Source organism: Corvus cornix, chromosome 5 (assembly GCF_000738735.6).
Source record: "Corvus cornix cornix isolate S_Up_H32 chromosome 5, ASM73873v5, whole genome shotgun sequence".
Lineage (NCBI taxonomy): Eukaryota > Metazoa > Chordata > Aves > Passeriformes > Corvidae > Corvus > Corvus cornix.
This window is the reverse complement of record NC_046335.1, coordinates 22,545,479-22,561,988: the sequence shown is the minus strand read 5'-3', so window position 1 is coordinate 22,561,988 and position 16,510 is coordinate 22,545,479. Positions and strand designations below refer to the sequence as shown.

Genomic DNA, 16,510 nt, shown 5'->3' with positions numbered 1-16,510 from the left:
GTGTAAGGTGTGCAGAAGGAAACCACTGTTTCCATATGTAACCTATTCTCCTTACGCCTGTGGTATTCACTAGCAGGAAAGGAGCCTGGTCTACAGTTACCTCTGTCATGTACTGCCTTTCTCTGCTTTTTCAAGTGCTGTATCTCAGCCTCACTGTGTAGGTTTCTTGTCTGTACTTGACTCCATGTAGTTCTCTTGTGCTTCTGTCCTCACTGACAGCCTAACTTACTTGCACTTCCGTACTTTTTCAGTGATTCTGGGACATCTTCCATATGTCATATCCAGCGTTTGCACTCACAGTTACCTTGCTTTGCCACTGTATCATCTTAGAAATCCTTTCTGGAGAGTCAGGGTTAAAAAAAAAATTGGATTAAAAAGCACTAATTGCCCTCTGTTATTTCCCATGCTGTAATTTATGTGAAACTAATTTCAGTTAGTTTTTCAGGATCTGTCAGGTTTTGAGCAATGTTCTAATGATGAGGCACTTAGTTACAGATTTCTCTGAGAGCTACAGGTGGAATCTAGGTGAAGCCCATCTAATCTGTCTGGATTGTCTTGGCAAGGGTGGGAGAAGGAGGCAGGAGGCAGAATCCCACTACAGCTGTGTTGTTGAAGTGTAAGAAACAGAAACCTTCCCAAAAAATATTACCAGCTAAAACCCAGAGAATTTCTAAATGCATCCAGGTTGAATAACATTCAAGTTCATATTTTGTCTTGATAAACCCGAAGTCCCCCTTTTCAGTAAGCTAGTATTCCTAAAAAATGTCAATTACTAAGTCTCTTTGCATATTTGTTTCTTGGGTGATGTCTTTGATATGCATCTCCCATCCTAACTCCTTCCTCAAATACTTAAAAAATTAAGCAATACCTCTGGGTCTCTCTTTTTTCATGCCATTGTTCACCATGAATTGTAGGCAAGGTTGAAGGGGGATGTCTTCAGTGAATATCTTGAAATGCAAGGAAGTGCAGGCTGAAGAATTTGCACTGGTGGCAGTTTTTCTCAGAAATGCTGAGAGGACACAGAGTCAAAGGTCCGTGAGAGATGAGATGTTGGATCAGGCTGTGATGCAAAAGTAAGTGTGATATGAATGACAGTGCTAGAAGTTTTCCTTTCCTTGCCCATCTGAAAAGGTGGAAGCAAAATTCTGATGTATAAGTGTTCAAAATGTGCTCTTCTGAGCCTCCTTTGTATGGGTCTCATTCACAAGTGTCTGAAGGACACTGGAGGTGCTTAGAGAGATATAGATTATAAGTGCTCTAGATAGGCAGAGTATAAAGAAAGACACTCAAGAAGAAATGAAGGTCTAGCTGAGCATTTCAACAGGGATTGAGTTGCAGCTTTTCTGTGTGCAGGCAAAACTGTTGAACTGTTGTGAACGTAGAAATAGTGGGGTAAGAAGTGGAAATGTGAAACACAGAATGATAACATGGGGGGGGAAAGAGTGGTGGTAGAACTTGGATAAATAGTGGACAGCAAGTCAACCCTGGTCCTTGTTTTGCTGTGGTATCAACAGTAAGTATAAGCAAGAGGCATTAGCTCAAGTGCTAAAGCAATTCACTCTGGAGGGAGTGCCACTTAGTACACCAGAGGGCAAGGTACCTTCAATAGGCAGTATGTTAATAAGAGAGTGAACTGATAATATGTGTCACACCTCCAGATTAATTGTCACTTCATCTGTGTAATACTTTTTACCATTTACTAACAAGACTGTTGTTGTAAGGGTGAAGAGAAATTACAGTAATGAGGAGAGGGATGAAGGGTAGTAGGAAATCCATAAAGTCTTCTGCCCATGAGAGCCTTTTTTATTTATTAAGCAGCCTCCAGATGGTTTGCTGTGGCAGCTTTTTTCAGCATGAGCTAACTTAGGCTAGAGAAGATCTACTGATATGTAGCTGGGCTCTGGTTATGCAATGGGTCAAAGGGATAAAATATCTACTGGGCATTAGACGAGCAAGTACTATTTGTGTAAGAGCCAGAATGTGAGCACTAGCTTGTCCAAAGACAAGCATGTGGTATTGGGGGGGCATATTTTGGACAAATGCCTTGAAAACTGACTGTCTGGGGTTTGCCACACTACAGAATAGGAGCATAATCCATACAAGCCAAAGGGTGCTCACTAGGAAACATGGCAGAACTCTTAGAAATCAGATCTGCACTCCAGAGAAAAATAGTTAAATTGAGCTGAGTTCTGACTCTTGTCCTTTATAGCAATGCAAAATACTGTGACTGAAGCAAAAAATCTCTAATGTCCATGCACTGGTAACTTGGTGATTTATGTTTATGATCATGCCCATCACGATGGTACTACCCAAGCTCTTGACTGTTCTCAGATAGCAATTAAGTTTGCCCTGGGAACAGGATATGTTCCTGTATGACAGAATAAGCCCAGAAGAGATTCCTGATGTGACTGAGTTACCACAGTTATCCACTGTACAGGAGTAAAGCGGCACATTGGCAGATCCCATTATTCTTGGACTGTTGAATGGAGAGGAGCTGTCAGTATAGATAAAGTCTCTAAATGATGGCTCTCTCATTTGAAGTCCATATGGAGTAGAAGAGTGGGAGAAACAAGTGTGGGTGCTGATCCCTTTCCTCCCTAGCACTTTGGTGGGTGTTCTTGGTGAGGCAGGGGTGGGAGCGTGTTTGTGAGCTGTCCATGGTAAGAGTAGGTCGACCAACAGGTGTGCTCAGCTCTATGACATTAACTCTTTGCATAAATGACCTAAAATTACACTGGCTGTTATTGCAGCTGTCACATCTAGCCTGCCACTTGGAAAACATTATTTATTTCTGTCTCCTGTATCTAAAAAAAACACCTGACAAAATTTGGCTTGTTGGAGTTGCAGACAGTGTTTGAGAAGCCGACCTACATTGTTTGTCAGTCTACTGTAGACTGCAGAGCTCTCTCATGTGGCCCACAAAAGACACAGACTCTGTATTTTCCATGATGTGCACATCCCATTTACACATGCAGTGCAGGTTTATCTCATCTGAACTGACAAATACTGATAGCAGAAATAGGTCTGTACCAGAGAAGAGGTTGGATGTTTTATCTCTCTTATCATTGGTGTTTCTGCAGATTAAAACGACTTTCATCTTCCATGACTGGTTTAAAAATTTCTGTGCAATCCAAAGTATGCTTTTGTCACAAGCTGGTGCCTGAAGTGAGCAGCTTTGTACTGGCAGACTTCTCAGGTTTTGTCAGTATAACTTATATCTACTGTGAGGACTTCAGGACTGAACTGCAGTTCCACAAGCACAGCCATATGGCTCTTGGAAGTTACAAGTTGTACAGGCATCTTACCTGCAGGGTTTTCCAGTTTAGGGAACTTTAGAAAATCAAGATTTCATTCTGTCTGGAATCCATATCCAGTGTGAGACCCAAAAAAAAGCCCACTTCTGATCTTTTGCATTTCTCCTTGTGCCCAGAACAGGGAAGAATTTTCGTGAGGAGGGCCTGAGTGTTTTCTCTTTCTCCCTGTCCATCAGCTGATACTAGTTCTACAGCTGTATTTCAGTATGCATTTTTATGATAATTTCAGTCTTGCTGTTGGAAATCTCCAACATGCTGAGTTGGTAACTTCGTGACTAAATCAGAAAATACTGGTGAAGGGACTGGACTACATGGCAGAATTGATGCCCATTCCGTACCTTTCTTCAGGAAACTGGAGTACAGAACTGAGCCACCCTTGCATTTCCTGTTGAAGATGAGGTTTCAGCCACTAAGGAAGCTCAGCAGTGTTGTCACTAAACTTTTTTTGATCCAGTTTTGGAATAGTGAGTGCTACTTGGAGAATGTAGAGGGTCAAATACTTAAGTTTGCATGAGCACTTCGATGCTCAGATGGTATTAAGTTACTGAGTTGTGTATACTTTCAGCTGATAAAAAGTTCCTCCAGTGGGGAGAAGTTACCTTCTGTTACAAAGGTGGGTGTTCTGGCTGTCTTGCTAAGCAGGTGTGAGTGGTGGATATTTTTTTTTTCTCTCTTATACATAAAGACTACTGAATTCTTGTAATTTCCAAATCCAGAAGTGGGATAAAGAGGTGAATGTAGCTACAAATTACTATTTCAGGCAAAAATAACCCCAAAGGATGTGCAATAAAACAGCTTTACCTGCGTCAAACTTGTAATCCTTGAAGTGCAAAAGAACAAAAATTGGGGGCACTACTGCCTTAATTTTATAACTCTAGTCTTATATCCCTTTCTGGTCCTCTCCATCTAGCAGTCTTTCCCTCTCTTATTATTGCTGTTTTCCTCAAAAGAGCATTAAACTCTTAAGCCTTTAATGTATAAATACCAGCCATTGCAGACAAATAGCAGAAGATGAAAGGCTGGAGAAGAATTGGGGAAACTTGTAACATTAACCAACATTGCCGCCCAAAGGAGAGAACAGTCATGGATAAAAACCTAAAGCACAATCTTGACTTGGTCTAAACCTGAGTATTTACATCCAGAATCACTGAGGTCAGAGCACGCTTGTCTGAGGGCAGTTACAAGCTCATAAAGGCTAGCAACATTGTTAGTGATAAACAGCAGTGGGTTTATGAAACAGGAGAACAGCAGACAATAACCTTTCTTGATGCAATTAGATAATTAGTGGGCAAAAGGAATGCAGTGAATAGACTGACTCTGGACCGTGCATGGGCTTTTGACACAAAGCTGTGCAAAATCTTATTAGGGAAATTAGATCAAATTGGTTTTGATACAAATCCTGTGAAATGAATCATGGATTAAATGACAGAGTGTAAACAGAAGGGTTAGAGATATTCTTTATCCTTCTGCAAAGATGGTGTCCAAAAGGGCAGTGCTTTCACTGTAAATACTTGTTAGTCACCTGGAAGAAAATGTAAAAGTGATCACACTCAAATTTACAGTTGACAGAACCAAAAGATGCTTTAAAAAATCAGAGTAGAAAAAAGAAGAGCTGAAAAAATGAGCATTGTGAACAGGCTTTCGTAAAACAAGTGATAATTAGCACTGTGTAGTTGAAAGATGATACTGGATCTACTTTGGAACAAGAAGAATCTCCAAATTTCATGTTGTGCAGAGCACAGTGGCAAAAGCAGCTTGTGTTCAGAGTGGTCCCAAAGAGACAGGCTATCAAATTGTGTGAGCTGATGTGCAGCCTGATGTCTGGCAAAGCTACTGCTCAGTTGGTCCATATGTCTTCCTGGCTGTGTGCTTTCCAGAGTGACTCTCCCCTGTAGTGCTGCAGCATTGCACTGTGCAGTTGGGGGCACCTTGCTGCAACAGAGACCCAGGGAAGTTGGAACAAATCCAGAGAAGAACCACAAAGATGCTAAAGGGATTAGAAGGAATGACCTATGATGAGGAAAGGTGAAAAGAACGAAATGTTTAGAACCTCTAAGCCTGTTACATGGGCACAGAAATAGTAACGGAGTTTCCTGTGCCAGCACGGAGGAGAGTTGGATCAAGTCTCTCTCCTTTTACATTCCTATTAAGGTAACTAGAGCCAAGCAAAATGGCTGTTCATCACTTTGAACTCTTTGCAAAAAACATTTAGCTGTTCTTCTTGAAGTTCAAGATGTTGTATCTCATTGCCAGGGGACACTCTGACTGTTTAAAAATCAGCACGGGATCTCCATGAGACTTGCAAAAAGTCAGAGGCCAGAAAAGAAAAACAGATGCTCTGGAATGGCTGGAGTCACCTTAGCTGTAATCTTTGATCTATCTTGGTGTTAAGGGCTTTTGCTCTCAAGCACACATTCACATCTAACCAGAACTCGCTATGTACTGCTGCCTGCTGGAAGGGAACAGGAGGGTCCTCAGCTGTAAGGATGTAGGGGGCTTGTTTCTTGATTCACCATCAAACACTCACTGTTCGCATGCCTTGGGGAAGGAAGGCTCCTTATTTCCCCAGGTTCTTTTTTTTTTTCTTTTTTCCTTTTTTTTTCTTTTTTATTTTTATTTTTTGTTTTTATTTTTTGTTTTCTCTCTGGTGAAGCAAAATACGTTGGTAAGTCCTCTTGAGGTCCTCTGTGAATGTTGGGCTATTTAAGAAACAGAAGTTGGGATTTGGACTCCACTGATGGAATCTGCCAGTGCAGCTCATCTCCCTGTCATTCCTTTTTCATAATGTTTTCCTCTATCTGCCTTGAAAATTACAACTCTATCTCCTCTTACTGTGGAGTTCCACAGTGCAGAACAGTGTTTTATGGTTTTTTTACCTTCCATTTTAACCTTAATCTCATGTTGCTGTGTCCAGTGACCTTTATCTCTTTACCACAGATGCACTTCTCAGGTAGGGAGAGGTTCCAGAACCTGGCCAGCATAGCAGGTTTCAGCTTTGCTGTGAGGTGCTAAGATCTAGTCTCAGCTAGCAAAGCTTCCTCTTCCTTCACACAGTCAGCTGGCATTATACCAGAAGATCTGCAATCTGTCTAGGTGCCCTGTGGGAATAGAGATGAATGCACCTGCAGCAATTTCTGTAACTGCACCATGACCTCTAGTTCATTGTGGCCCTCTGGGCAAAGCATGGGCATTTATCAACTCATCACACTGTCTCTGAGAGGGACCAAACCCTGGATTCCTCTCAAGTAACACCAGGCAAAGCAGCTGAGGAACGTGAGATGCCTGTCCATACTTTCAAGGTCAACAGTCTTGCCAAAAAACAAACTTGGCTGATCGATCCCAGAGATAGGAGATGAGGTCAAACTTTGAGGATGAAACAGAGAAGGGAAAATTAGGAGATACTTAGGTCAAATGAGATCATAAGGATACAGGACTATGAATTTACTGCATATCAAACATCTATATTCCTATCAACAGACACACAGATGTGATATATAAACTTGTGCACTTCAGCCTTGCCGATTCACAGAATGTTTTGTCCTGTCCCCTGACGGATTTGACCTCTTGGCAGAAGGAGTTGCCACAAATACCAGGTAAATAGGCTGAAACAGAAATAGAAATTACCCACATGACCATGGTGTGGTAACTTTAAACAAGCAGAGCTTCCAAGAAGAAAGGTCAAGCATCTCCAGTCAGTCAGAATTCTTTGGCCATGTCATCAGGAAAATGCAATGTTTAGTTTTTCTTGAAGCCTGTGACAAATTGTCTTGCTGAAGGGAAACTTCAATCTCTCAGGTTAATACTATTATCAATTAATAAGTGTAAGAGACAGAAAGAAAGGGTAGGCATACCCTACTCAAAAAAGAAAGAGAAGTCAATTTTCAGCATGATAAAGGTTAACATGCATCACCCACAAAGATCAGTATTGTGGTGTTTGATCCATGTGTTAATGATCTGGGAAGTGCATGAACAATGAGACTGCAGATGAAATCAAATTACCAAGGAAGACTGAAGAACTCCAGAGGATCCTAATAAAGCTGGGTGTGTGGACTGCACAGCACAGTGGCAGATGAAATACACTGTTGACTATTGCAAAACATTGCACACCAGAAGGATTAATTTGATTTTTCATACATCTTAATGGATTCTAAATTAACTGTAGCAGCTCAGGAATAAGATCAAGTGTTGCAGTAAGTAACTTCCTGATACTATTTGTTGAAGAAGTGGTAACAATTCAGATTTTCATTTAAAGAGGGAAAAAAGCAAACAGTGCAAGGAGTTACATTATACGTAGACTGAAAATAACACTGAAAATATTGTAATGTCACTACGTAATTGATGGCGTGCCTTTGTCTTGACTACTGTCCAGACCTTCAGCTGGAGAAGTGATGGAGCGGTGCCAGTTTCACTCCACTGAGGAGCTGGCTCATTGAACTCTGTTCTGGACTGAACAGAAATAGCCAGAGTAGAGGAAGTTCAGAGATGGATGATGAAGCAGATAAGAGATCTGCAAAAACTTCTGTGTGAAGAGCAATCATATAGATAATGAAGAGCTGAATGAGGAGAACATGGCAAAACTACATTTCCTGAGAAGGAGAGTCAAGAGATGTCCAGGGAGTTTGACTGGCTGCAAATACATCATAGGCAAATAAAAGTGGGATTTGTCTGTTCATACACCGCACAAGTAATCCCTGGAACTCATTGCTGCAAATATCCTAAAATTTAGCAGTCTTCCAAAAAAAGATTGAACATTTTAATAAAAAATAAGACTATCTGTGACTAAAATAAATAAGAAGAGCTTGAAAAGTTGGTGAAGTTCTTTCCGTAAACTTAAGAGTGTAACCTCTCTTTAAGAAGTGGGAATTTGTGTGTCCATGCAAAAGCCCAATACGAGTAAATAGAAGAAAGATTAATATTTAAGATTGAGACAGAAGAAACTTTTGATCAGATGATTTTCCTTCAGTTTCTAAGCTCCTCTTTTAGTGATGATAGTGCAGCAGGATGGGATAAAGGGTGAGGTGGGGTGAGAGAAGGAGCGAAACTTGAAAATTAATCAAAGACTTCTGTATTACAAACGAAAAAATGAAAATCCAATCTGAGCATGTCCTTTCTGCAGGGACTGCTCCTGAACCTTTTGCTTAAAGCCAGGGCAGCACATTCTGTATTAACAAACATCTTTTTCACCTGGTCTGCCACAGGCAAGCTTGCTTCTTTCTGCTGTCTGGGGGTAGATGGTGTTCTGGGTAGATTGTGCTTCATTGGCACTCATGCCCCTTCCCAGCACTGCAGCCTGTGAACAGCCTGAAATTATGATCTACATGAAGAGCTTTGTCTTTACTCTAGAGTGAGTCTGTGGGGAGCGGGCGGGCTGGTCACAGTCAATTGTACCATTATTCCTGAAGAAGAACCTGCGCAGGGTTGAACTATCTGAGCCTACTGGAGTTGGACTGAGGTGGCAAAAGGGGGGCTCTCTTTTGACTAAACCTGGAACTGGGTTTGGCCAGGAGGTTGCTGAGTGCCTTTGCTCTCTCCCTGCAGGCTGCTCGGCAGAATGGCCACGGAGGAGCGGCACCTCTCCTCCAGCTGTGGGTCGTTCATCAAGACCGAGCCCTCCAGCCCGTCCTCTGGCATCGACGCCATCAGCCACCACAGCCCAAGCGGCTCCTCCGACGCTAGCGGTGGCTACGGCATCGCCATGGGTGGCCACCCCAATGGCCTAGACTCGCCACCCATGTTCAATGGCACAGGGATTGGTGGCGGGTCCTGCCGGAAGCGTTACGACGACTGCGCCAGCGCCATCATGGAGGACTCACCCACCAAGTGCGAGTACATGCTCAATGCAATCCCCAAGCGGCTGTGCCTGGTGTGTGGGGACATTGCTTCTGGGTACCACTACGGCGTGGCTTCCTGTGAGGCATGTAAAGCCTTCTTCAAGAGGACTATTCAAGGTATGGTGGGAAGGAATGGAAACTGAGGCATTCACTCCATAGAGATAAAGGGACATGGCCCCAGACATTGCTGAGACTGCAGTGTCATATAAAAGGGGGAAAGGGAGAATGAATGTAGTGCACCCAATTCTCCATCCTTTTGAATGCTTCCTCGCTCCTGCTCAGTTCTATTTCTTCCAAATTAACATGGACATGAAGTTAGGCTATGTGATCGTAGGAACATTTGCCAAGTTCCTTGCCTGACTGGCTACTAGATCTGGGTATCTGGACTAGTGGATCTTCCTGCCTCTGCCAGTGGTACTGATACTATGAGAATGTGGCAGCTAGTGGAGTAAGGCCTGGAAAGGAAATGCTTTGCATTCTAAAGGTGTTTTAAGGCCCATTTGAAGAGTAGATGCCTCTGCCAAGAGATGGCATTTCTGTAGACATGTCTGCACCTTGAGGTGAAAGCTCCAACATTACAAGAGTAGAGAGATTTTAACTTTCTCCTACCAGTCCTAATATCTAGCCATGAACTCCATACAAACCTCAGCACAAATCTGGACAGAGAACTTGTGTGAGAGTCAGTCTTTTTCTCCTTTTCCAGTTTCACCAACCTTTTTCATTAAGATAATCTTTCTTTGAAGATAAAAAAACTAGGCACTGAAGAAGATGAAGTTTTTGTCAGTCTTACTGAGGATGAGCAATTCCTCAGGTGATTTTGAAAACCTCAATGCATGCATGTATAGATGAATTGCAGCGTGTTGCTCCTTCATGTACAATTCACGTATGAGGGATATGCCTGTGTCGTGAGTGCCAAAGGTGTACTTGCACATGTGCACATGTGCAGCTACAACAATATAACCAAAAGCAGGAGTGCATCCAGGCAACCTCCAATATCCGTGGATGCTTGGGTATACTTATATACACATGCCCCATGTGAGCAAAAGTGTCTGGACGTACAGATACCCCCTTTATTTCCTCCACTAACTAGAAAAAAGACAGGATCATTATCTTCCAGTGGAAAGTGTATTGGGTTTGCCCAAGCACGGTGTGCTGTCTGAAGGCAGGTGGACAGTGAGCAGGCAGCTGTGCATGTACTTGGCTGTTGGCTGGGGTCAATCCACCACAGCAATACTTCCTTGCCTCCTGTGAAATGAAAGAAATGCACATGTGGAGAGACCACTCACTTTGTTAATTGAATGGATCTGATTACACTCTGTTGCTGGGGATGTTCAGCTCTGGAACAGTGCAGGGTGCAGTTTATCCCAGGTCTCTGCAAAAGTCACTATATCTATCTTGTTTTCATAGATTTTTGATGTCTCTCCTTAATGTGGAAATCCAGCTGTGGAAATAATTACTCTGCCCCACTGATACTTCCTTCTTTATTATGCCATGGCCATCTCTAGGGCATTGGCCTGTTCCCTGGCAGAGTTTCTGTGATTTGTCATTGCTGAATCTCTGTGATTGAATGTGAACTTTTACTTGCACTTCTGACTGTCAGCACTGACTTCATCCCTTCTCCAGCACGAGGACCCTTCCTAGTGTTTCTTTTAGGCACATCCAGGTGCTAAAGCAGGGACAGGGTAGCACTCTGAAGCAAAGGCCTAAGGTCTCCTAATACAGGAAGACACCAGATAACTAACCCCTCATGGGAGCGATACTGGAGGACCTCTGTGGCAGAGCAGAAGAGACCTGGAGAAGGAGAAAAAGACATAGGAACTTTCGAAGAGTTTTCAGAGAGAATCAAAGGAAAATGATGCATGGTAGCAGTACCTGGAGCCTGTATCAGCCGGGCAATATGTCAGCTGACTGAATCCCAAGAGGGGAGAGTGCTTCCCTCCAGCTTCCATTCCCCAGCACAGCCATATTTTTTCTCCCTGTGGTTACCTAATTGATTGCCTGTTAACATGTAACAGACGGGGAAAAAGGAGTAAGTGGAAATTTCTCTCGCCCTGTCATCAGCTTGGGCTGGCAACTGAGGTACTAAAATGCTTTTATTCCTAAGAGTGTGAGAGTCAAGTGTGCTGTGCCTGAGGGTGAGCAATTTCAGCTATGCAGCTGAAGGCTGAACTCAGGGAAGCGGGCAGCAAATAGGGCTGCAGAGTTTGGTTGAGTCAAGAAAACGCACTGTTCCCAGGGCTCTGCTGCTGTGGGCACGATATCTAAGTATAGCCCTGGGTGTACAGGGGAAAAAGATTTAAGGATCACAAGAGAAAAGAGAAGGCAAGAGCATTTCCAAAAGGTGTTTACCCTGCAACTCCATTATATTCAGTAGCTGTATTAAGCATCTTACAGACAAAGTGAAAACATCTTCATCCAGGCTGTCTAATATCAATGTAGGCTTTGCAGAAAGCATGCAGATGTGTATGTTATATAACTGCTTTCCCAGTATCCTAGTATCAAGAAACTTGCCATGATTCAGTATGTGGGAGCAGCATTGACTCAATGGTTTGAGCACCAAGATGGAGCAATGACCCCAGAATTTCCCAGATGCTCAAGAGATGGAATAGGTAAATTCATCACCAGGCTTTGTGGTCTTGGACGAGCCACTTCACTTCTCTATGTGTCTTGATAGATGAAAAACTAATGCAGACTATGACAGTACTTACTCTGCTGGCCTTACCATGTGCATACTGCCATCAAATGGATCTAAATCTGTGCTGAATTACTTGACTACTACAGCCTTATCTAGATACCCCTGATCATGAAGCAGAGCTTCACACAAAATCGCCCTTCCAACTAGCTCCCCACTCCCCTGCTACAAATTACCCCAGTCTGCCTATTAGGGACTTTTTAGCTGCATTAACTCATGTAAAAGCTGCATATCTTGAGGCAGGAATATCTTGCAATAGCCTTTTGACTCCCTCTGCTGCTGTAGCAGCAGCAGGAAGATGCTGCAGACCTTCTTTAAGCATGACATCTCTGCAACTCACTTTCTCTCTTGACCAGGTGAGGCCAGGCTGTCATGGAGAACACAAGGGCTGTTGCTTTTCAAATGATGGGGAGAAGATAGACTGAGAGCCAGCATGGACATGGCTGATTATCTCTGAGGTCACTAATATTGCTGTGTGGGAGTTTTCTGTCAGTATGATTTTTCCAAAGAAAAGTGGAATTTTTACCAATTCAGATTTCCCCAAGAAAAATTCTGATGATAGGAGAAAAAGAAGAAAGCAGGAAAATCCAAACCATTGATTCCCTTCTAGCTGAAATGGAGTGTTTGGTTTTCCTGAACTAAGACAGGAAGACAGGATCACACAACACACCTTAACCTGTCCCACAGATTACGGGGGAAAGTCACACCTCTGTCCTTTCCCGTGTTGTATTACACAGCCCAAGGATCAAGGCCTGGAAACCTGTGTGTCATTTCCACTTTACAGCATTGGCAGTGCTTGAGACAGAAAAGTGAAAACCTGAGGTGACATGAGAGAACGTGCCCCTGGGCTGCAGGCCTTTCAGTCTGAACATGATATTTTGAACCCCAGGGTTGGACTTCCCATACTTTGAGGAAGAGTCAGAAATCCTAAACTGACCTGAAGCATTTTTGGTCGGCTAGGCTGTCTGACAAAATTTTAATCCTGTTTCTCTGTCATTGTACTGTTTCATGGGATTATATTCTGGTGGCAGTCTGCATTTACCTCACTGGACTGTGAATATTGTGGAATATACAAGCTAGTGCAGACAGGAGAGAATCTGAATTTCAGACATGTTTAAGTGTGCTGCTATTGGTGATCAAGAGAGGTCTGATTTCAAACCAAAGATTTCATGTTAGCTGAATGTAAAGGAATGGGTCTGTTACATAAAAGATAGTTTGCAATGTTTGTAAATAAGAGCTTTTTAAATTCCCGTTCCATGGAAATCCTAACCAATCCTTTCATCCAAATTTAGACAAAGGCAAATACTGGATTTTTTACAGGATACAAATTTTCAGTCAAACTCTATTCCTTCTCTTAACAGTTTGCTCAGTAGATAGAGCATTATGTGTCAGTCAATCATATTGTCATTCTCTTTTGTTCATTAATTGTTACAACTAGTAGGTAGTTTTGCCTATTTTGAATATTAACTAATAACAGTGCTATGTAACAATGAGTCCTTTATTATTCAACATAATCATGACTATAACTACCTTGCATCTATTTTTCGTCTTCAAATGGTGAAAATTAAGGCTATTTCTAAAATGACCCATTAATATAAAAAAAAAGCTTAAAGCTCAGCAAAACCTTGGAGATTCAGATAAAAGAGACACATTTACCATCATTTTCTGGATAGGCAAGTTGTGTCTTAGGCAAAGTGCCTGCGTCTGTGGATTTCCAGCTTGAGTCTTGCAAGCGTCAAACTCAGTGAGTGTAGCAACAGAACTGCTGTGTTGGGATGCCTTTACACCAATAAGGGGCTTAAAAGGTGGATAATGCAGCTCAGAAGACTTGTAGGGATTTATAACAGGTTTGTAATAAAGGATTCTAGGGCTTTCTGGTTGTTACAGTGCTTAGAGTGGCTCCCAGGAAGAGGAGCAGTTGAGTTTTTCCTGAGCAGAAGAGCATTACAATCCACACACACAGAGGAGGTTTTGCATCCCTACAGTAGCCACCACATCTGCCAGGCACTGTCCTATCCTGTCCTTAGAAACATGCCTGCTACTTTTCAGGTGGGAGTTCACAGCTTTCCAAAAACTTGTAAAACTTAACCAGGGAAAGTGCAGTATTTCATCATCTAGTGCTTGACTGCTGCTTACTATTCACAGATCTATCACTTGAATTTAAAAAGCTGTCTCCAGTGCAACCTTAGCTCTATTCATCTAGTGTTTTCTGTTTGCCTCAGTACATCTGTACAACGAGCTCTGTGCAGAAGGATCTTCTCTGTGGAAGGTCTGTAAAATATTTCCGTGTCTGAAACCCTATAGACAAACTTGCTGCCAGTAGGGAGCCCCAGGGCCCATACCCTGCATGCTTGTGCAAGCAGGAGGCTGATTTGAGTGAGGTTTTGCAAAATGTCCAAATCCTTTTTTTGTGAACAGGAGCCAGGTGTGCCACCCGGAGGAGGCAAGCAGTGCTGGTGTTACACCTATATGTATTCCCTTTTCCTCTCATAGCATCATTTGAATCCTCTTCTTTGAAAGCTGAGGCTTAAAAAATAACCCTTCTTACCTCATGCAGATAACTGAGAGATTTTCCTCTGATTTTCACAAAGTACCTCTCCTCACACCAGGACTTGAGCTATGATGCCTCAGTTAGAAGGTCTAATTGAAGTGGATAGCAATGAAGAAGAAACCAGAAAAAGCAAGATGGGCTTTTTTAGCAATTAGAAGCTGAAAATTATTTAGCTTTAAAGACTTTCTTGGCTATTTTTATTTAGTCTTTTCTGAGTTTCCTTTTAGGAAGGCTTTCTAGAAAGGCAGAATCAGTAAACAGGGAGTAGCTCGTGTCCTCAGTGCTCTACTGATTTCAAGCTCAGCTCCTCTGAGGACCCTATCCATAATTTAAGCAGGAGATGGGTGGGACTCTACTGTGCTCCCCAAGCTCAGGGAGGCATTCTTGTCTTCCCAGTCCATCCTGTTCAAGAGAGGTAGGGTGAATATAGGGTCTCTTGAATGACCAAGTTTTGGTGTGCAATTTTCAGGTGCTCCTATTATATGTGCACTAGAAATTATATTCCAAATTGTTTAACAGTCAGAGGTCTAATTTTGCAGAAAATAGGGTAGTTTTGCAGTTCTCCAGCATAAAAAAACATGATCTATCACTTTAATAGTCCTTTGCTGTTTTGTAGCATCTCTCATCTAAAGGCTTTAAAGTACAGTTAAACCTTAATGAATAAAGCATTACAATCTCCCCAGAAGGTAGGTTTGGTGTTCCTTTCATTTTACAGACAAGCAAACTAGGACATGGAGAGGAAGTAATTTGCCCTCCAAGGTGATATATGAAGGCTTAGAAGAAATCCAAACTCTGATCTGTTCACCTACCACTTGATTTTTTGAAGCCATTTTTTAGGTAAATCTTGTGCCATGACATCGGTGAGATTCTATCATTTTTTCAGATTAAATGTAAATATTTTCTAAGTAAAAGACATCTCTCTAATAAGAAACAGCTCAAAGCAAGGCCTTGTCTATTAAATTATCCCTTTTTTTGCCCCTTCCTTCTGGGTCACATAAGCTACAGTTCATGACACACAGAGACTTGACTCACATTCTGTTTCTGCATACAGAATTGTTCATGTCTGTGTGCACCCTTGTGTGCTGATGCTCTTTTGCAGGACTTTGCAGCATCCCCAGCTGCTGCAGTGAAGGGAAGCTCTCTCTGAGGCCCCTGTGCTGGCAGCTGGGCTGGTGGTGTGCCCGCCAGCCACTGGGAGGCTGTTGGAATTTCGATGAGTTAATCTCATCACTTTATCACAGGGCACTTACAGAAATTACAGGGAGCTGTGAGCAACTCACTGTGCTGGCAGCCAGCCCCAGGACCCATAAAAGAAATTGAGACACCAAAAAAAAAAAAAAAAAAATTAAAAAAAAAAAAATCAGAGAACTCTGTTAAACTTTTGGAGATGACAGTTTTTTCTGGTCGAGTTCTGCTTGGCTAATGCTGATTGTACCTTCCCTGGTGATGCCTCTGCTTTCTGCAGTAATGGCAGGCATTGCCCCCAGCTGTGGCTCTCAATTTCTGCAGTGCACAGCATGGTTTTGGGCCTGATATAAAACTCCATTTACTTTGGCAGCATTGTCTTGTGTGAAGAGGATACAGTGGGCCTCAGCTGCAGCATTTGTACCTGTAGAGAGAGCTGTAGGACACAGCTGCTGATGCTCACTTCCTTTAGGCTGGCACAGTGTGTGGAAGGGGCACATGAACCTGTGTTCCATATGAAGACAACAAGCATCCTGAACGGGATGTCCCACCAGGCTCGGTGTATTTTTTCATCTGTGCTAATCAGCGACCTACAGGGCTGCTGCACTACATAGTGGCCACTGCTTTGCTGTCCAGGAAGGAGAGCTTACCGAGTGCTCAGCCTCCTCTGAGGCTCCTTTAGCAATCATGATCCCAGTAGTGACATGTCTTTGCGAACTGCTTATTCAGGCTGTACACAGAGTGTGTATGTGGTAACTCACACCTTCACACACCCTGACACTATCCCATTTAGCTGTGATGTAGGTTTTGGAGACTCTTTCTAGTAATACACTTGTCAAGAGATCCATGGACTATAGGCAAGGGGAAGCTTGGGGATCTGCTTGACACTGTGGAGGGACCTTGAGCTTCCAGATGAGAGCTGTCACTGTCTCCCACT

General features: G+C 42.7%; 1 protein-coding gene across 2 annotated transcripts in view; it reads left to right on the top strand.

Moving 5' to 3' along the window:
* ESRRB (estrogen related receptor beta) overlaps nt 1–16,510 on the top strand; it is a 144,024-nt gene that overhangs the window by 81,734 nt on the left and 45,780 nt on the right. For both annotated transcript variants that reach the window (XM_010393167.4, XM_039552572.1), the window contains exon 2: nt 8,853–9,262. In XM_010393167.4, the coding sequence (XP_010391469.1) occupies nt 8,853–9,262 (410 nt within the window). The remainder of the gene's footprint in view (nt 1–8,852; nt 9,263–16,510) is intronic.